This window comes from Hemiscyllium ocellatum, chromosome 49 (assembly GCF_020745735.1).
Source record: "Hemiscyllium ocellatum isolate sHemOce1 chromosome 49, sHemOce1.pat.X.cur, whole genome shotgun sequence".
Lineage (NCBI taxonomy): Eukaryota > Metazoa > Chordata > Chondrichthyes > Orectolobiformes > Hemiscylliidae > Hemiscyllium > Hemiscyllium ocellatum.
Window position 1 is genome coordinate 7,668,276 of NC_083449.1, and position 20,495 is coordinate 7,688,770.

Here is a 20,495-nt window from a genome sequence, read left to right on the forward strand (position 1 = left end):
AGGTATAAAAGAGCAGGAGGTTATACAGAGGAGAATACATGAGTACGTTCACGTTGATTGGTTGTTCGATTGCGAAACTAAACTTCACACAATCTCACTTTACCACATTCCCTCCTTTTACAGCTGAAAAATGACTGACTGCTGTTGAACACGCTCTCTCTCCAGTGGCTGGCGAAAATAAGAGTAGATATGAACCTAGCAGATAACAAATTATAGAGGTGTATGCTGCAGACAGTGGGAGGATCCAGCTCTTACTGATGTGGTTAAAGGAAACGTGAAGCCAAACCCGATCGGGAACACCCGTGACACTATTCTAAATTCATAGAACTTTGATCAAACATAAAGATCACTCAGGCAGTGACCGTGCAATGAGAAATAATGTCGTTCCAGACACTCTTACAATCGTGTTCAATGATATAATCTTCCTCTGCTGCCACAGACAGCAACAGTATCCAATAAAAAGGAGATAGAAATGTAGCGATGTTAGGTATAACGGCCAGGGCTCTACACATAAAAAGGAAAGTAATGCAATCCGACAGAGAGTTCAGCTCTTTTCACAGATGCTGTGAGTGGCTCTTTAAAGAGCCTTTGGGTTGTCAGATTCAAAAATGACCTCAATTTTTTAGCGGATCCAGCAGCGGCGGTTTTCTTGGGCAGCAGCACGGCCTGGATATTAGGCAGCACCCCGCCCTGAGCGATGGTCACCCCTCCCAGCAGCTTGTTGAGCTCCTCTTCGTTGCGCACGGCCAGCTGCAGGTGCCTGGGGATGATGCGGGTCTTCTTATTGTCCCGGGCCGCGTTGCCGGCCAGCTCCAGGATTTCAGCCGTCAGATACTCCAACACCGCAGCCAGATAGACCGGCGCTCCGGCACCCACACGCTCAGCATAGTTACCCTTTCTCAGGAGCCTGTGAACACGGCCCACCGGGAACTGCAGGCCAGCCCGGGACGACCGAGACTTCGCCTTGGCGCGACCATTCCTCGCCCAGACATGGTCACAATCTCACAAGCACTTTTACAGAGAATGCTGTAATCCCCACCACATTGCGGTCTCTCACAGTTTCTGGAGAAATGATACGGCGGACATTTCGCATTGGTCAGCATCTCCTAATGTTGTTTCAATTCCCAATCAGATATCTGCCTCATTCCCCAATCCGGAGAGGGCCCGGGGAGGAGGGCGGAAAGTACCGGCGCCAAATCATCAACCGCCTTCTTTCCAATTTGAAAAGCCCGCCAATTTACAAACAAAGGAGAACCTGAAAAATGAAGTTCAAAAACAACGAGTACACATGTGTACTTCACACGGTCTTACTCTCCCTCATTTGCCGAACTGTATCTGTCCATTAGGAGAAAGTGAGGACTGCAGATGCTGGAGATCAGAGCTGAAAAATGTGTTGCTGGAAAAGCGCAGCAAGTCAGGCAGCATCAAAGGAGCAGGAGAATCGGCGTTTCGGGCATTAGCCCTTCTTCAGGAACCTGTATCTGTCCATTTCTGATCTTGAGACTGGGTTATTTTCTGAAGCTTGAGAAGGAGCTGGAACAAAACAAACCCTGCAGTCTGCTACCTATCTTTTCTTTTCACATTTCAATACCACCTCGAAATGCTGATAAAGCAGCATACAACATTCTTCCGGCTCAGCATCGAAGTCAAACACGTTTTTTAAGACGATATTTTAAAGCTGTCCTCCCATTATCGCCCTCTATTAGATTCAGCAAAAGCTCCACGCTTCAGTCCGGTAGGTGTATTGGTGTTCTCTCGGTTCGCTTTGAAAGTCTCTCATCGACAGCAGGAAGCTTTATTTTGCATTGCGAAAAATCGGATCAAACCCGCACATTGGAAATGTAAAGTAAATCAGAAGGTAAAATGTATCTATCGTGGGACGGAAAGACGTGGGCATCTGTCTGCCAGAGTTGAACGAGCAACATGAAAAATTACTCACTGGCGCCTGATCTGCTCTCCACCCCACTGCCAAATAATTTGCATAGCACTTATTGACAAAAACATATAGCACAAAAAGTTAAAACGCCTTATTAGGAATCACATGCAAACTAAAACAAACAATTCTTAAAGAAATGGTTCCGCTGTCTCAAGAAGGTTGTGGGTGGCTCTTATAAGAGCCTTTGGGTTGTGGATGTGTTTGTTTCAGTGCAGTGCGGTCCTTCACTTGGAGCTGGTGTACTTGGTCACCGCCTTTGTGCCCTCCGACACGGCGTGCTTGGCCAGCTCCCCGGGCAGCAGCAGCCGCACGGCGGTCTGGATCTCCCGGGAGCTGATGGTGCTGCGCTTGTTGTAATGGGCCAGGCGGGAAGCCTCCCCCGCGATGCGCTCGAAAATATCGTTGACGAAAGAGTTCATGATGCTCATGGCCTTGGAGGAGATGCCAGTGTCGGGGTGAACCTGCTTCATCACTTTGTAGATGTAGATGGAGTAACTTTCTTTCCTGGACCGCTTCCTCTTCTTACCGCCCTTCGGTGGCGCCTTCTTAATGATTTTCTTCGCGCCCTTCTTGGAGGTTTGCTGTGCTTTCTTCTCATCAGCCATCGTCCTGCTCTCTTTCAGAAACAGAATTAGTGGGCTCGGAGCTCCCTTTTTATAGACTGACGACGTCATCAATGCTAATGAGGGATGGGGGAAAGCCTGGTTTCTGATTGGGAATGATTCCGTGTAAGCTACCCAAACATTGAGTCTCTCTGATTGGTTAGTGTGAGATCCCATGAGGCTCTGCAACGAAATGTGAAGTGGATGGTGATTCTGTTCCTGTCAGTCTGACTGAGGGAGATTTGTTTTGTGTCTGTGACACAGAAAGTGACTGTGGTATTGGCTTGGTTTCCTTTTGCTCGTTGTTGTGCTGATGTGTTTCTCGCTCCGCACGTCTGTTTCTGTTCCTCTGTATTGGCTGGAATTAACACAAAACTTATCACTGTGTGAAAAAAAACTCATCCATTCGAAATAGCGATTATATTTGTTCTCAAGTTACACAAACGACTGGAACCTGAGTGTGAATGCTTTCTCCACTTGGGGTTGATGCAACTTGTTCTCAATTGCACGGAGCTGCAGAGAAATGAGAAGAAAAAGTTTCTATGTAATACTTTTCTTGAGTCACGAGTTGAGTCACGTCTTGACTGTGGGATGAAGATATTTCTGTGACCTTGACTGATAACTGTGGGCTCAGAGACCTATCGATAACTGTGTGCTTTGAAAGTCCTTGCAGTGTAACTGAACCACGTTGCTGCACTTTTCATTTAGGCATCTTTCAGTTTCATTTAGGGACTTAGAACACTTCTCAGTCTTACACGAATATCTGTTAACAAGCAACTGTTAGCATGCTATATATATGCGTCACTTTAACTTTATATCCGTCGTGTCCTAATTTACACATTTTGCTCAACATCTGTCCAATGAGGCTCTGGTCCTCCTCTCATAGTCAGTGTTATTTCAAGACGGGTTTTATTCTGTAACCATCAAACACTGATGTGAGCGGTAAACGTTACACTATTTGCCAGCCACTTAGAAATATTCCTCCAATCTGTGCCCCCAGGAGAAAGTGAGAACTGCAGATGCTGGGGATCAGAGGCTTATGCCCAAAACGTCGAGATGAAGGGCTTCTGCTTGAAACATCGATTCTCCTGTCCCTCGGATGCTGCCTGACCTGCTGTGCTTTTCCAGCACCACACTCTCGACTCCAATCTGTGCCCGTCTGTTTCTGGGATGTATTTTATGTAAATTCTATTTCACAGTCTTAACATGTTACTGGATTATAACTCAAACCTTCTGAAGTGTACCTTGTTGCTTTACTCTGTCGGTGTCAATTTTGAAAGTACCAGATACCACTTTGGACAGACTCAGGTAGGACTCACTACCCTCCATCCCAAACCCTATGAATATCAGCTTCTGCAAAGTGAAGTTGGGTTTGTATTTATAAGTGCAGCATTTTGATAAAGGATAATACTTTGTACATTGTTACTGACAATATCTACAATGTCACTGCGGATGTTACATTGTTTATACCAGTTTCTAGCTAATCAATAGTTGTATTATATCCTAACAATTTATTGCTTTGCAAGTGACTCAGTATTTCATTCTGTAACTGTCAGTTTGTTATTTCAAACAGGCCCTTCGGCCCAACTAGTCCACACCGACCCGCCGAAGCGTAACCCACCCATACCCCTACATTTACCCCTTACCTACCCACAGCCCTAACCTAACACTACGGGCAATTTAGCATGGCCAATTCACCTGACCTGCACATCTTTGGACTGTGGGAGGAAACCGGAGCACCCGGAGGAAACCCACGCAGACACGGGGAGAACGTGCAAACTCCACACAGTCAGTCACCTGAGGCGGGAATTGAACCCAGGTCTCTGGCGCTGTGAGGCAGCAGTGCTAACCACTGTGCCACCCGTGCCACCCGCCCGTTATGCCACCGTGCTGCCCGTAACTTATAACTAAATCGATCAGTATGTGATCTGTGAGCACACACATATCAGTAAGTTAAAGAAAAAGTGTATGGTGAATGATGCTGCAGATACAGTGTCTCTGCTGTAGTTATTAATTTCTTTCAATCTTGTGTCACTTGAAATACCTCAAAGCAGAACACCATAAGAAGCATGGGAATTCTGTGACATTTCTAACTACCTGCGTGTACTTTGTCATGAGAACAGATCACAAAGTCTTTAGTTATGGTCTTCATCTCATTTTGATGTTTAGTGCCCATAACCAAAGACTCCCTTATGTATCAAAAAAGATATATGGCTACATGAGCATAAATTAAGCTGATAACTCAACCCTAACTGCTCTCTGTGGAACAGAAAAAAGGGGAGAATATTCTGTATTGCTTTCTTAGACAGAAGGCTTCCTGCTCAAAACTGTGTCCCTTACTCGGGATTCTCTCATGAGCAGTGACATACTCCCAGCATCAACTGTCAACTCTCTTCAGATCATTTGTTTTTTCCTCTAACAGTCTTCAAAACTCCAATGAGAATGCACCCAACCATTTTATACTTACAATGAGAGCCTATGTGTCAATCTGCAGCTCTAAGCTTCTGCTATGTGAATATGTGAGGACAGGTATCACCCTCTCCCAGTAAGATTCAGCTACGTGCATACTTGAGTGAAGTTATCACTCTATATCTGTTGGTTTCTACTGTGTGAATATGACAGTTTCTGGACTGTAAATGTGATAGATAATCAATTGTCCATGTCAGTTTCTGCATTGTTAAAATGTGAACGCAGTTATCAATGTCAACCTGCCATCTTCTGCTAAGTGAACATGTGGGGGTCCATATTGAAATATACCTGTTGCTTTCAGTGAGAGGAACACATGAGTTTAGTTACCATTTTTTCCCTGTCAGTTTCTTCAATGTGAATGCATTGGTGTAGTTATCCATCTGTACTGATGAAGGGCTTTTAAACAAAACTTCGATTCTTCTGTTCCTTGGGTGCTTCCCAACCTGCTGTGCTTTTCCAGCACCACACCCACTAACCTCCAGCATCTGCAGTCCTTACCTTTGCCTATCCATTTGCACCTGTCAGTTTCTGATCTGTGAATATGGAAGTGTAGTTATAGATCTGTCCATCAGTTTCTGTAATTTGAATATGACTGACTAGTTATCTATCTCTCTGTTAGTTTCTGTGATGTGAAGTTGACGGTCCAATTATCTATCTGCCCCTGTCAGATTCTGCTGTGTGAATATGAGAGTGTCATTACCAGTCTCTACCTGTCAGCTTTTGCGATGTCAATGTGATTTTAGTTATCAATCTGCCCCATTAGGTTCTAGTTAAATGTAAAAATATAATTATCAATATATACCTGTGAGATTCTGCTCTGGGAATGTGGGTGTGTTATCAAAATGTACCTGTCAGTTTCTGCAATGTGAATGTTTGAGTGCAGATTTCAATCTGTACTTGACAGTTTCTGCAATGCAAATGTGTTTGTGCTATCATCAGTCTATCCCTGACAGCTTCAACTATATGAATGGATGAGTGCATCTGTACCTGAAAGTATCTGTACCTGTCAGTTTGTGCTCTGTGACTGAGTGAGTGTACTTATATATTTGTCTCTGTTTAACATGACACTTGCAGAAACTGCAGGAGCTCTATTTACTTCAAATCCCTGTTGCTCAACATGAATAAGATTTTACCTATTGCCAACCATGTCAGGGTGGCATGGTGGCACAGTGGTGCCAGTGACACACATTAAATTCCAGCCTTGGTTCATTATCTGTGTGCAGTTTGCACATTCTGCATGTGTCTGCATGCGTTTCCTCTGAGTGCTCTAGTTTCTTTGCATGGTCCAAACATGTGCAGGTTTGCTGGATTAGCCATGGTAAATTGTCCTGTATTATTCAAGGATGTGCAGTGGCAGTGGGCTAACTAGAGTAAACTTGGAGTTATGGGGATAGGGTGAGGTCTACACATGCGTGGGATCTGCTTTGGAGAGGATTGTTGCAAGGGGATGGGCCAAATTACCTTATCTGCACTGGAGAAATTCTATGTACTGTAAATGAAAGTGAGACTTTTTCTATCATTGTCAGTCTCGACAGTGTAAAGCAATTTAGATAATTTCCACAGCGTTTATTCAATGGAACAGTTTATGATTGTATGTTATATTCTGCATCTGTATTTTGAATTTATTGTTCACATGTTTATAACCAGACCACCTCATGAGAGCTTTCTCACTCTGTGTCCAATAACTCTGGGTACCTATGTGAATGCATACCTTTTCATATCAATATTTGATTTCCTTTTGGACAGGCATGCTGCTTTGGAAAGTTTTGGGGCTGATGGCTGCTTATGCTATGTTGCCCTGAGAATTCAAATTTATGGTATTGAGGCAGGCTGTAATGCAACGAGGGGTACGTCAGCTTCCAAGAGATCAATTGTGTTCGATTATTCTGTAGTCCGAGGTACAGACAGACGTTTCTGTGCTCAGAAGCAATAAAGCAGAATGTTGTGTTGGTTCCCTGGTGCCAGGATCAAGGATGTCTCAGAGAAGGTACAGAATGTTCTCATGGGGGAAGAGGGGCCAGCAAGAGGTCATTGTGTCCACATAGGAACCAATGACATAGGAAGGGAAAAGGTTGAGATTGTGAAGGGAAATCACAGAGAGTTAGGCAGAAATTTAAAAAGGAGGTTACTCCCAGTGCTACAAGCTAGTGAGGGCAGGAATAGGAGGATAGAGCAGATGAATGCATGGCTGAGGAGCTGGTGTATGGGGGAAGGATTCACATTTTTGGATCATTGGAATCTCTTTTGAGGTACAAGTGACCTGTACAAGAAGGATGAATTGCACCTAAATTGGAAGAGGACTAATATACTGACAGGGAAATTTGCCAGAGCTGCTTGGGAGAATTTAAACAGATAAGATCATTTCTTTTTGTGGCTAGTTGATGTTCATGTATCCTGGTGGCTAGCTTTCTGCCTGTAAAGTGGTTGTGGGGGGTGGTGGGACCCAGGGAAATAGAGAGGAAAGAGATCAGACTGAGTCTGGTCCAGTTGAGAACAGAAGTGAGGCAAGCAAGCAGGGACAAGGTAGGAGTAATAAATTAAACTGCAATTAAACTTCCCCTAACAGGGAAGGCAGATGAACTCAGGACATGGTTAGGAATATGGGACTGTGATATCACAGCAATTACAGAAACATGGCTCAGGGATGGGCAGGACTGGCAGTTTAATGTTCCAGGATACAAGTACTACAGGAAGGACAGAAAGGGAAGCAAGAGAGGAGGAGGAGTGGCATCTTTGATAGCATGACAGCTGGGTCGAGGGAGGATATTCCTGGAAATACATCCAGGTAAGTTATTTGGGTGGAACTGAGAAATAAGATAGGGATAATCACCTTATTGGGATTGCATCCCGACAGACGGGAGTGTTCAGCTCCTTTCACAGATGCTGTGAATGGCTCTTAAAAGAGCCTTTGGGTTGTCAGATTCAAGACTACTACCTTCACTTTTTAGCGGAGCCCCCAGCGGAGGTTTTCTTGGGCAGCAGCACGGCCTGGATATTAGGCAGCACCCCGCCCTGAGCGATGGTCACCCCTCCCAGCAGCTTGTTGAGCTCCTCGTCGTTGCGCACGGCCAGCTGCAGGTGCCTGGGGATGATGCGGGTCTTCTTGTTGTCCCGGGCCGCGTTACCGGCCAGCTCCAGGATTTCAGCCGTCAGATACTCCAGCACCGCAGCCAGATAGACCGGCGCTCCGGCACCCACACGCTCAGCATAGTTACCCTTTCTCAGGAGCCTGTGAACACGGCCCACCGGGAACTGCAGGCCAGCCCTGGACGACCGAGACTTCGCCTTGGCGCGACTTTTCCCACTGTCCTTTCCTCTTCCAGACATGGTCACACACACTATCACAGAGAATGCTACACTCCGCCCACATTGCGGCCTCTTATACCTTCGGGAGGAATGGTGGGGCGGCCATTTCTGATTGGTCCCATTGTTCAGCCCCGCCTAATGTTGTTTCAATCCCCAATTAGATATCTGCCTCATTCCCCAATCCGGAGAGGGCACAGGGACGAGGGCGGAAAGTACCGGCGCCAAATCATCAACCGCCTTTTTACAACTTTAAAAGCCCCCCAATATGTACCGAAAAGTAGAGGGGTTAAACACAGAAGAATGCACGAATACTCGATTTAATTTACTTCTACGTTAAAAGTGTACCCTTTACCTCGCCTCCTGGAATCTGCCCATTTCTGATCCTGAATGGAATCTTCTGATCATTAAACACAAAAAAAGGCGCCAAACCCTGCACTCTGCAACTAATCATTCATTTCACATTTCAACAGCACCCCGACATACTGATAAAAAATGACTACGGTCTCCCGCATCAGTGCATTAATAGTGAACACGATCGTTCGAGAATATTTTAAAGTTACCCTCCCTATTGAACACGATCATCGATCGAGTAAAAACTGCACATTTCAGGGAAATTGTAGGTGGCTCTTATAAGAGCCTTTGGGTTGTGGATGTGTTTGTTTCAGTGCAGTGCGGTCCTTCACTTGGAGCTGGTGTACTTGGTCACCGCCTTTGTGCCCTCCGACACGGCGTGCTTGGCCAGCTCCCCGGGCAGCAGCAGCCGCACGGCGGTCTGGATCTCCCGGGAGCTGATGGTGCTGCGCTTGTTGTAATGGGCCAGGCGGGAAGCCTCCCCCGCGATGCGCTCGAAAATATCGTTGACGAACGAGTTCATGATGCTCATGGCCTTGGAGGAGATGCCGGTGTCGGGGTGAACCTGCTTCATCACTTTGTAGATGTAGATGACACGGTGGCACAGTGGTTAGCACTGCTGTCTCACAGCGCCTGAGACCCGGGTTCAATTCCCGCCTCAGGCGACTGACTGTGTGGAGTTTGCACGTTCTCCCCGTGTCTGCGTGGGTTTCCTCCGGGTGCTCCGGTTTCCTCCCACAGTCCAAAAGATGTGCGTGTCAGGTGAATTGGCCATGCTAAATTGCCTGTAGTGTTAGGTAAGGGGTAAATGTAGGGGTATGGGTGGGTTGCGCTTCGGCGGGTCGGTGTGGACTTGTTGGGCCGAAGGGCCTGTTTCCACACTGTAAGTAATCTAATCTAAAAAGCAAACTTTCTTTCCTGGACCGCTTCCTCCTCCTGCCGCCCTCTTCACCGCTTTCTTCGCGCCCTCTTGGCAACTTGACCCTTTTTTTCCTCAGCCTTAACTCCGCTCACTTTAATGGATAATGGAAAGAGCTCGCTCTTTATAGGTAAAAACAATGACTGCAGATGCTGGAAACCAGATTCTGGATCAGTGGTGCTGGAAGAGCACAGCAGTTCAGGCAGCATCCAACGAGCAGCGAAATCGGCGTTTCGGGCAAAAGCCCTTCATCAGGAATAAAGGCAGAGAGCTGGAAGCATGGAGAGATAAGCTCGAGCCCGAGACTGACGACGTCATTAATGCTAATATGGGATGGCGGAAAGCCTGGTTCCTGATTGGCTACTTTGTAGCCATGGTAACTTCTGTTAGTCAAGATCTGCAATAACATCGGAAACACAAACCGAAATTTTGTGAAGGGATCAAATTCCGAGCTCACTCTAAAGTGTGAGATTCTAATTGTAATGTATTCTGCATCTTTAGGTAATGGTTTTCTTTTCTCTTCCATTTTAAAATGTCATCACATTTGTTGTCAAGTGAGAAAGTGCACTGCAATCTGACAGGGAGTGTGGTTTACTCCTGGAAATGATCGAACTACTGGACAAATGCATCGTGTTGGAGAAAAATGGGAGTTAAGCAATGTTCTCTTTTGCTTGCATTTCTTGCTCTACACTCTCTGAAGGTGAAGGACATTCTACCATCATATACTCTGTAAACTCTTTTCAGTTATGTTTTCCCCTATTCTTCTTCAAATCTCCAATGAGTATCAGCCAAAGTGTTCACACATTACTCAGAATAGCTGCCAGGGTGTGTATCATTGTCAGTTCTACTCTGATTACCTCAATGACGAAAGGGAACTGACATACTGTAACCTGGGCCTTTTGCTTTCTGTTGACAACATGAATTTTACTCCCGGACTGTTTGGTTCCTCAATCAGTGTCAACAGCCTCCTGCCAATATTTCAGTTCCTGAAATCCTACTTTGCACGACATTAGAATAGATATCATTTGGTGCATTTCAGTCTCTAGCAGAATTTTTTTTCATTGTGAACTTTGCTATGTGGATTTTCTCTGAACTTTATTTGGCCACAAGTCATTTGCACTCACTCTGAACTGGTCACTGTTATTTCAGGATTATTTTGAACATGATACTTGTGCGAATTTTAATTGTGACAATCTCGTGTTATTTGTTTTATCACTGTGATTCCCTGCTTACACTGTGAGATAGTGTTGTTCAGAATTTCAGGTTGGTTAAGGCTTAGTTTACCTCTCGTTATTCGCTGTTTAAAACAGGAGTGCGGTTTTTTGATCATCCCATGTGAGCTTTTGGGAGGTGAACGATTCTTACTCTCTCACAATTTGTCCCTGTCAGTTTCTGCCATGTGAATGTGTGAGTGTAGTCATCAGTCTGTACCTGTCCATTCTTCCACAATGATTACGTTAGTGCAATTATCACAATCTCAGAATGTCTCTGATGTGAGAATGTGTAAGGGTATTTACCATCGCAGTGCCAATCAGTCTTTGCTATGAGACTGTTGACTGGCTTTATCAATCTGTACCCGTTTCTTTCTGCTCAATGAATTTGTCTGTGTAATTTTCAGTCTCCCAATATCAATCTCTGCTGTGTGAATGCGGGAGTGCTTTTATCAGTATTACCTTGTCCATTTCTCTGTTGGGAATATGTCAATGTGGTTATCAACATGTACCTGTCAGCTTCTGTTTTGTGAGTAGCTCTGTTTAGATAACCTTTTCCATACCGGTTGTGATGTGTGAATATGGCAGTCTAGTCATCAATCTGTACCTGTCTGTTCTTCCAGTCATTATGTTTGTGTAATTATCAGTCTATCCTTAAGGTCTCTGCTTTGAGAATGTGTAATTGTAGTTATCAATCTGTCCCTGTCAGTGTTTGCTCTGTGAATGTGAGAGTGTGTTTACTAATTGGTCCCTGACAGTTTCTGCTATGTAAATGGGGGTTTTGCTATCCATGTCTTTATGTTCATTTCTGTTATGTGAATCTTTGACTGGCATTATCAATCTGTACCTGTCAGTTTCTGCTCAGTGAATATGTCCGTGTAATGAACAGTCTATCCCTATCAGTTTCTGCTTCGAGTCTGTGTGAATGCTTTTATCAGTCTCACCTTGTCAGTTTCTGTGTTATAAACATGGTCATCAACCTTTATCTGACATTTTCTGGTTTGTGAATATGAGAGTTTGGTTGTCAATCTGTACCTGTCATCTCATGGCTCGGTGTCTCTGCCTTAAATTTGCTCTTCAAGAACAAAAAGACAAAAACCTGTTAAAGCCACAGTCTCAATCTCTCATTTCCTGCATTGTGGATAGCAAATTCATTTATCGACCTGTACTTGTCCATTCTTGTCACATGAACATGTAAATGTTGTCATTAATGTGTCCCTGTAAGTTATTGCAGTTCAAGCATGACTGTTGTTATAAATCCACCCTCTCAGTTTCTGCTGTGTGAATATGAGCTTAGTTATCAAACTGTCAGTTCATGCTCTGTAAAATGGGAGTGTTATCAATTTGTCCCTGTCAGTTTCTGCATTGTGAATATGGGAGTGCACTTATTAATCTTTCTAGGACAGTTACTATTGTGTAAAAGTGTGAGTGCACTTACCTATCTCTCCGTGTCAGGTTCTGACATCTGAATGTAATTTTAGCTATCCTAACATACCTGTCAGTTTTTCTTTTATCTCTACCTGACAGCAGTTGAGTCTGGTTATTGATCTGAAATGCCGCTTTCTGATAGGTGAACATTTGAGCAGTTATTCATCTGTACGTGATACTTTCTGATATCTGAATATGAAAGTGTAGTTGTCAACCCATTCCTGTTGGTATGTGCAATGAAAATAAAGAGTGTGTGTCACTTTCTGTCATGTGAACATCTGAGTGTTATGAATCTATCCATGACCGTGCCTAAAAAAGATTGTGTGTGTGTGTGTGTGTGTAACTGCCCTGTTAATACGTGTGTCATCATCAATGCATTTTTGCTTGTTTCTGCAAAGTCAACGAGTGAACAAAGGTATCAGTGCATGCTTGTCAGTTTGTATTTGGTAAAGGGACGTATCTCTCTGGCAGCCACTAATATTCTCAGTGAGGGTGTAATTCGTTATGTGATACTTGTTATGAGGGTGATTGTAGGCAGATCTGTTTCAGTTCGTGAGTGCATATTTTGGACAAGAATTCAGACTTTCCAGTTTCAAAATTGTGCAAATATCAATAAGCTGTGAATGGTGAATTTATTCAAACTGGACAAATGTACATTGTGAACTGTGAGAAAGAAACAAACTGATATTTTCTCAATTGTTTGAACATCTTTATCTCAAACTGAGCTCAATGTGTAGCTGACTCAATTCGCTCTAACAGTGGAAAGAATGGTCTTCACTCTGACAGCATTAACATACCTGCTGTTTGTTAGGAGCAGCTGGTCACACTTGGCTCTGTACCGAGGGAATATTACATTGTCTTGATCCTTCAAGTATTTGCCTGGAGGAAGACAGAAGTGAAATCTCCTGTAAATCACCATCAGCCACGTTTGACCATCTTTTACTGATCAACGCAACATTCTCTTAATAATCATGAGGATATTGTATTTAAAGCCAGGAATTCAAACAGAACAACATGTCTGATTCTATTCTTGCTCCATGTCTGGTGATTTTTCTTTTTGTTAATTCAATACCAACTGACTGAGGTCCAGAAACTAACCAACAACTGTACAGCTCCATGAATGGGACTATCCAATGCAAGTGGGTCTGTGAATATGAGTTTACTTATTGACCTATTGATGTCAATTTCTACTTAGTGAATAACAACCACACTCTCACATTCTGCTTAAATTACTTATGTATTCAAATAGCAGTGACTCACAGTGGCAGATTGATATAGAACTATAGATCCATTGAAATGACATTGCACATAAGAGGGCCATTTGGCCTATCTTGTACATTCTAACCCAAAGACACCAGATGGCCATTTGATCCCATCTTCCTGCTAACAGCCTATAACCCTGCAGCTAAGAGCACTGCCTATTTCTGCAATCTGAATTTATGTTTCAATTTGTTGCTGCCAGTCTCTGTTTCATGTATATGTCAATATAGCTATCAATTTGGACCTGTCAATTTTTCCTGTATGAATATTTGAATGGAGTTATCCATCTCTACATGTAAATGTCAAAATACAGTTATGAATACATATTTGTCAGTCTCTACAATGTGAATGTGTGAGTTTATTGAGCAACCTATCCCTGTCAGTTTCTGCTCTGTTAATGAGTATGTCAGTAATAACCTGTAACTGTCAGTTTCTGGTTTGTTAATAGATGAATGCAGTTATCAACATATACCTGCCAGTTTCAGTCAGTGTGCATGTGGGAGTGCTGATATCAATCTGTACCTGTCAGATTTTGCTGCGTGAATGTGACTGTCATTTTCAGTCTCTGTCAATTCTGGCATGTGAACAAGAGATTGTCACTCAATGTGTTGCTGTCAGATGCTGCAATGAGAATGTGTGACTGTAGTTATCAATCTGTCCATGTCACTTTCTGCTATTTGCATACAGGTGTGCAGTTATCAATCTGTATCTAATAGTTTCTGCTCAGTGTCTGTGGGTGTATTTATCAATCTATTGCTGTCAGTGTTTGCAATGTGAAAGTAAATTGATCAATCTATCCTCATTAGTTTCTGTTCTCTGAATCAGAGTGTTTAATTATCAATGATTAACTGTCAGTTTTTTGGGTTTATGAATATGTGTAAATACATTTATCATTCCGTACCTATCTGATTCTGCTTTGGGTTTTTCTAATCTAGATTGTAATCAATACATTCTGACCTATGAATATTTGAGTGTCTTTATCAAATTATACCTGTCATAAAATATTTTCTGCATATGCAGAAGTTTAGCAGTCAGTTTTGTCAATGTGAATATGTGAGCACAGGTTTGAATCTATGCCTATCAGTGTCTGCCAAGTCAATATGAGGGAGCAGTTTTCAATCTCTACCTGTCAGTTTCTGTGTGAAATTGAGTGTAATTATCAAACTGTATCTGAGAGTTTATGTTAAGTGAAAGTGAAATTGTTGTTATCAAATTGTATCTGTGATTTTCTGTTATGTGACTAGAAGAGTGTAAGTTCCAATCTGTCCCTGTCGGTGCCTCCTCCATATATCCGAGGAAGTAATTAAATTATACCTGCCAGTTTTTGCTATGTGACTGAGAGTGTACATCTCAACCAATATCTGGCAGTATGAGTTATGAGAATGAGAGTGTTGCTATCAGTGTACCAGTCAGTTTCTGCTTGGTGAATATATGAGTGCATATATCAACCATTCCTTGTCAGAATCTGTGTTGTGCATATGTGAATGAGGTTATCAATTTGTAAACCTGTCAGTTTCAGACATGTACATATGGAAGTATACCTGTCAGATTCTGCTCTGCGAATATGATGCAGTTATCAATCTGTCTTTGCTTTGTGAACATCCAAATATAGCCAATAATATGGACATATCAGTTTCCATTATATCAATATGTATATGGATTTTCTAACCTACCCCTGCGAGTTTCTGCTGTCTGTCTATGAGAGTGTTGACATGAAAATGTAGCTGTAAGTTTCTGGTTTGGTAACGTTCGAATGCCGTTATCAAAATGTATGTCAGTTTCTGTAATGTGAATGTGCCAGTCCAGTTATAAATTTATGACTGTAACTTTCTGTTCTGTGAATATGTAAGTGGTGGTTATCATCTGTAACTGTTAGTTTCTGCTTCATAAATGAATGAGGGTAGTTGTCCACCTGTTCCTGTCAGTTTGTGCTGTGAATGTGTCAGTGTAGTTATCAGTCTGCATCTGTCAATTTCTGCAAGGTGAATGAGAGAGTGTAGTTCCTAATATGTACCTGTGAGATTCTGATCTGTTATGTTTGAGTATCTTTATCAAACTGTACATGACAGTTTGTTTATCCCTCTGTGAACTTGGAAGTGTAGTAGTAAATTTTTGCATGTTTGGTTATGCTATGGGAAAGTTCTTGTCAGTTTGCTCCATGTGAGTGTAGTTATCCATCTATACCTGTCAGTTTCTGTTATCTGAATGTATGAGTGCAAGTATCAATCTATGGGTCTCAGTTTCTGCTACGTCAATAAGCGAGTTACATTTTTGATCCATACCTGTCAGTTTCAGATATGTGAATGTATGAATGTAGTTATTAATATATCCCTGAATGTTTCTGCTTGTAAAAATGCATATATATTCATTAAATCACCACTGTCATTTTCTGCAAAGTGAACATGAAAATGTAGTTATCAATCTGTAACTGTCAGTTTCTGTTCGGTGAACATACGAGTGTTGTAATCAATCTGTACCAGTCAGTTTCTGCAGTATGAATATTCTTGTATAATGCGGCACATTATATGCCACAGTGATTGGCTCTGTTGCCTCACAGCGTCAGGGACCTGGATTCAATTCCAGCATCGGGCAAGTGTCTGCGTGGAGTTTGCACATTCTCCCCATGTCTGTGTGGGTTTTCTTTGGGTGCCCCAGTTTCCTCCCACAGTCCAAAGAACAAGTTAGGTGAACTGGCCATGTTAAATTGCCCATAGTGTTCAGGGATGTGTGTGTTAGGTGCATTAGTCAGGGGCAAATGTAGAGTGATAGGGAAATGGCTCTGGTTTAGATAATCTTCAGACGGTCAGTGTGGACTTGCCAGGCTGAACGTCCTGTTTTGAAACTGTATGGATTCTACTTCTAATGAATAATTAAATATAACGTAATTTGTTATTAATCTCTCCCCATCAGTTTCTGATTTGATAATGTATGAATGTATTAATCAATCTGAATCTGCTATTTTTTGTAATATGAATATGGGAGTACAATTACTGTCCTATGTCTCCAGGCATAGAAGTGGAGGCTAGGAATCTTGGGGAAATATATATTGATATCTTGAAAAATATTTGACATCAGTCCACATGCCAAAACTGGAGGTGTTAGAGATGTTAAAAAAAAACACAAAGGTGTATCAAACTCTCAGACCTGATCAAGTTATATCCCTTGATGTTGTAGGAAGCTGTATTGGTAATTTGAATAAATGATGTTATTTTCTTACTTTTTTTTAGAATATCTCAGAGGGAAGGTCAATCTATCCCTGTCAGTTATTGCAAGATGAATGTGTGACCGTGGTTATAAATCTGTACCTGTCAGTTTCTATGTGAATATGTGGGTGCAGTTACCCATCTCAGTTTCTGCAATGTGAATGAGAGTATAATTATCAGTCTCTCGCTGTCAGCTTCTCCAACATCTATATGTGATGTTAGTTATGGAGCTGAACCTCTGTTAGTTTCTGTCATTATGAATGTGAGTGTCATCATCAATCTGTCCCAGTTAGTTTCTACAATGTGAATGGGTGAGAGTAGATATAACTGTTTCTGCTATGTGAATATGAGTTGAATATGGACATTGTAGCTGTAACTGTTTCTGCTATGTGAATATGAGTTGAATATGGACATTGGTTCGGCCACTCTTGGGATATTGTGTGCAATTCTGGTCTCCCTCCTATCGGAAAGATGTTGTGAAACTTGAAAGGGTTCAGAAAAGATTTACGAGGATGTTGCCAGGTTTGGAGGATCTGAGTTACAGGGAGAGGCTGAACAGGCTGGGGCTGTTTTCCCTGGAGCATCGGAGGCTGAGGGGTGACCTTAGAGAGGTTTACAAAATTATGAGGGGCATGGATAGGAAAAATAGACAAAGAAAAATAGACCCCCTGGGGTCAGGGAGTCCAGACATAGAGGGCATAGGTTTAGGGTGAGAGGAGAAAGATATAAAAGAGACCTAAGGGGTAACTTTTTCACGCAGAAGGTGGTACGTGTATGGAATGAGCTGCCAGAGAATGTGGTGGAGGCTGGTACAATTGCTATATTTAAGAGGCATTTGGATGGATATATGAATAGGAAGGGTTTGGAAGGATATGGGCTGGGTGCTGGCAGGTGGGAGTAGATTGGGTTGGGATATCTGGTCGGCATGGACGGGTTGGACCGAAGGGCCTGTTTCCATGCCATACATCTCTATGGCTCTATGTGTAGTTGTCAGGCTTTGTTTGTTAAACTGAGTATTGTTATCTATCTATACTTGTCAGATTCTGCTGTGCTTTTATGCAATATGAAACTGAGTGTTATTGCTAATCTGTTCCTGTCAGTTTCTTCTTTGTGGATATGATACATTCGTTATAAAACTTTCTCTGTCAGTAACTACAATGTGAATGTCAGGGTGTAGTTACTAATTTGTTCCTATCAGTTTCACCTCTGTGCATTTATTTGTGCAGTTATTAATCTGTAACTCTCAGTGTGAATGTGAATGTGTGACTGCATTTATCCTATCAGCTTCTGTGTTGTGAATATGTGAATGTGCTTACCAATTTGTACCTGCCAGTTCTGACAGATAAATCGTCCTCAATTTCTCCTTGTCGATTTCTCCTATTTGTGTTACAGTGTGCAGTTAGCAATCTGTGCATGAACTTTTCTGCAATGTGAACATCAGAATATAGTTACCAATCTGACTGCTCTGTAAATGTATACGTACAGTCATCAAACTGTACATGCCAGCTTCTGCTTTGTGACTCTGAATTTAGATATTAATCTTTGCCTGTCAATTTCAGCTATGTGAATGTGTGAGTGCACTTATCAATATGTACTGTTAGTTTCTGCTCAGCCTATTTGATTTGTGTCATGGATTGTGCAATGGAAAATTAAAGGGTTTTCCAACTCCTATAGTGCAGACACGAACTGGCAGGAATGATACCATGGGCTGTTCTTCAGGATGTCATCAGTTTTTCCTCAATGCATAGCTACATACTTTTGTAAATAATGTTGAGAAATGGATAGGTGTTACATTCCTTTGGTAGTGTCAAAAGGAAAGGGGAACAAACAAATAAATTGTATTGTAACGACGACTACAATGTTCTTGCTACAGGAAAGAGAATTGGCTAGTTCACTTCATTATTCTATTGTGAGTATTACATAATCCTGCTCTGTGGTGTGATGGTGCAAGCCATTAGCAGTACTCTCCTGATGCTCTATGGTGCCAATGAGGAAAACAAAAAGACTTGTATTTTTGTCATCCAGTGGAGAAGATTTAAATTTTCATGCAAATTTATTGAACGTGATTGATCTCTTCTTACAAATTACAAGATTGGGTAAATTTCTTTGTTGAATTAAAAGATGATTATTCGATTATTTTGCAAGTTGATGATATGGCATTCGATTTTCTTGCTTTTTTGTGATATTTCATACAATGGGGAATTTGAGATTCTTTGTAGAAGATTAAAGTGAATTTGGAGACGAAGTTACACACTTTTTAATAAAAACATTAATACTGAGCAGTGTGAAAATGTAATTTCTATCCCTGCAAGGTGAATATGTTGAGAATGATGCTGAGATCAAGGTGGGATTGGCAACTCCTCTTCTGCCATGACACACTTATTGAAATGGAATGCTGCCTGAATGGGATTAGTTGTTTGTTTTTCTGTAAACATTTCATATATATTCATTTCTGTTTTCTACAGTGTAACTGTGTGTACATCGCTGTTCGTCTCTGTATCTTGGGTTGTGGTTCAATCTGAATCAGTCAGTACCTTTGTGTGTGTGTGTGTGTGCTCAGTAATTATTCACTACTAGTCACATATGGCTGTTGACATCATTATTTGCATAATTTCATTGTTTATCCGGTTTGTGATATTTAACATGGCTTCAAAATGTAAACTTGATTTAGTATGCCAATTGCCTACTTCAGAAAACTGGTCAGCTTCAAAAATGCTGTGAATGGTAGTGGCCTACGAATCATATTAATTGAAACTGGGAAGATGTCTATAGAGAATGGAGAGAAAAAAAGAAACTTGTCTTTCCGCAGTTGTGTCTGGCTGTTTGCTTGTTTGAATATATCTCTGGAAATTGAGCTCAAACTAAGTCTGATCCAATCTGCTCTGTGCCTGTGGAAAGGATGCTCTCAGCTTTGACAGTGGTAACATACCTGCTGTTTGTTAGAAGCAGCTGGTCACACTTGGCCTTGTACTGAGAAAATATGACATTGTCTTCATCATTCAAATAGTTGCTTGGAGGAAGACGGAGGATAATGCAGCTGTAAATCAACATAAGTCAAGTTAGGCAAGATTAAACCGATCAGTGTGGTAGTCAGTTAATAATAACCTAGCAATTCAAACAGAACCAGGTTTCAATTCCACTCTTTCCCTGGGTTGCTCCTGGTCTCTTTTTCTTTTATTTGCATCTTTGCAACAATTGGGTGAGATCCAGAACTAACATCCGCACACCTCCATGAATGGGAATTCCTGAGGCAGCTGCAATGCTGACATATATCAATAGCAAGCTGCCAATACACTAAGTGTTGAAGGTAAGAACAAGGGACGCTATGTCTAATGTTTTACTTGAAACTTCAAATCTGTTCACAGTAACACGTGTCCTTTATAGGATTGTCACAAAATTATGGTCTGTGCTTCCATTATTCACCGCCCGATATCAACAAACAGCGTGAAACTGAAGACAAACAGAATTCCCGTCACTGTTTAGGGGATTAAAAACCACCAGAATGTCCCACAGCAGCTTCTTCCCGCTCTGCCTCCCTCAGCAGGCCCACACACAGCCCGAGAAAGGTCTCTCTCTTCCCCCCAGCCCGCTCACTCCAAGTTCCGGGACCAGTTCCTGCTCCGCTCGGCCTCTTACAAACAGCCCCCGGTTCACCCTGAACTCACCCCGAATCAATCCCGGTCTCGGAGCCCCCTCTGTGTCCCAGTCTCCCATCCCGATGTGCTGCTGGAAGGAGCCTGTTGTTCTTTCGCTTCCCTGGGCGCTGATCTCTCCATGGCGGTCTGTTTCAAACAAACCTCTTTCACTCAC

General features: G+C 42.4%; 4 protein-coding genes and 1 long non-coding RNA gene across 5 annotated transcripts; all 5 read right to left on the reverse strand.

The window, feature by feature from the left end:
- Positions 1-504: 504 nt before the first annotated feature.
- Positions 505-1,086, reverse strand: LOC132837313 (histone H2A, sperm-like). The gene is made up of 2 exons (XM_060856985.1): positions 1,058-1,086; positions 505-979 (listed from the first exon to the last, which is right to left on the reverse strand). Exons 1-2 carry the CDS (start codon positions 1,084-1,086, stop codon positions 505-507), a joined length of 504 nt encoding a protein of 167 aa, XP_060712968.1.
- A 978-nt stretch (positions 1,087-2,064) lies between these two features.
- Positions 2,065-2,541, reverse strand: LOC132837186 (late histone H2B.L4-like). The gene has a single exon (XM_060856903.1). It carries the CDS (start codon positions 2,539-2,541, stop codon positions 2,161-2,163), a length of 381 nt encoding a protein of 126 aa, XP_060712886.1. The 3' UTR covers positions 2,065-2,160.
- Positions 2,542-7,944: 5,403 nt separating this feature from the next.
- On the reverse strand, positions 7,945-8,334 carry LOC132837146 (histone H2A type 1-like). Its single transcript, XM_060856847.1, has one exon. The coding sequence runs from the start codon at positions 8,332-8,334 to the stop codon at positions 7,945-7,947; it is 390 nt and encodes a 129-aa protein (XP_060712830.1).
- A 628-nt stretch (positions 8,335-8,962) lies between these two features.
- LOC132837314 (late histone H2B.L4-like) lies at positions 8,963-12,372 on the reverse strand. The gene is made up of 3 exons (XM_060856986.1): positions 12,290-12,372; positions 9,571-9,648; positions 8,963-9,260 (listed from the first exon to the last, which is right to left on the reverse strand). Exons 1-3 carry the CDS (start codon positions 12,370-12,372, stop codon positions 8,993-8,995), a joined length of 429 nt encoding a protein of 142 aa, XP_060712969.1. The 3' UTR covers positions 8,963-8,992.
- Positions 12,373-12,892: 520 nt separating this feature from the next.
- On the reverse strand, positions 12,893-20,495 carry LOC132837242 (uncharacterized). The gene is made up of 3 exons (XR_009647454.1): positions 20,351-20,495; positions 19,615-19,722; positions 12,893-13,101 (listed from the first exon to the last, which is right to left on the reverse strand). It is a non-coding gene; the product is annotated as an uncharacterized LOC132837242 (long non-coding RNA).

Bases quoted from the DNA above. Each gene is read 5' to 3' on its own strand.
- LOC132837146 (XM_060856847.1), bottom strand. From the start codon at position 8,334: ATGTCTGGAAGAGGAAAGGACAGTGGGAAAAGTCGCGCCAAGGCGAAG.
- LOC132837313 (XM_060856985.1), bottom strand. From the start codon at position 1,086: ATGTCCGCCGTATCATTTCTCCAGAAACT. The intron at 980-1,057 runs GTGAGAGACCGC...TGTCTGGGCGAG, and splicing joins GTATCATTTCTCCAGAAACT to GAATGGTCGCGCCAAGGCGA.
- LOC132837314 (XM_060856986.1), bottom strand. From the start codon at position 12,372: ATGTTCACCTATCAGAAAGCGGCATTTCAGATCAATAACCAGACTCAA. The intron at 9,649-12,289 runs GTATGTTAGGAT...GAGGAAAAAAAG, and splicing joins GATAAAAGAAAAACTGACAG to GGTCAAGTTGCCAAGAGGGC. The intron at 9,261-9,570 runs GCTTTTTAGATT...ACTGTGCCACCG, and splicing joins CGGTCCAGGAAAGAAAGTTT to TGTCATCTACATCTACAAAG.
- LOC132837186 (XM_060856903.1), bottom strand. From the start codon at position 2,541: ATGGCTGATGAGAAGAAAGCACAGCAAACCTCCAAGAAGGGCGCGAAG.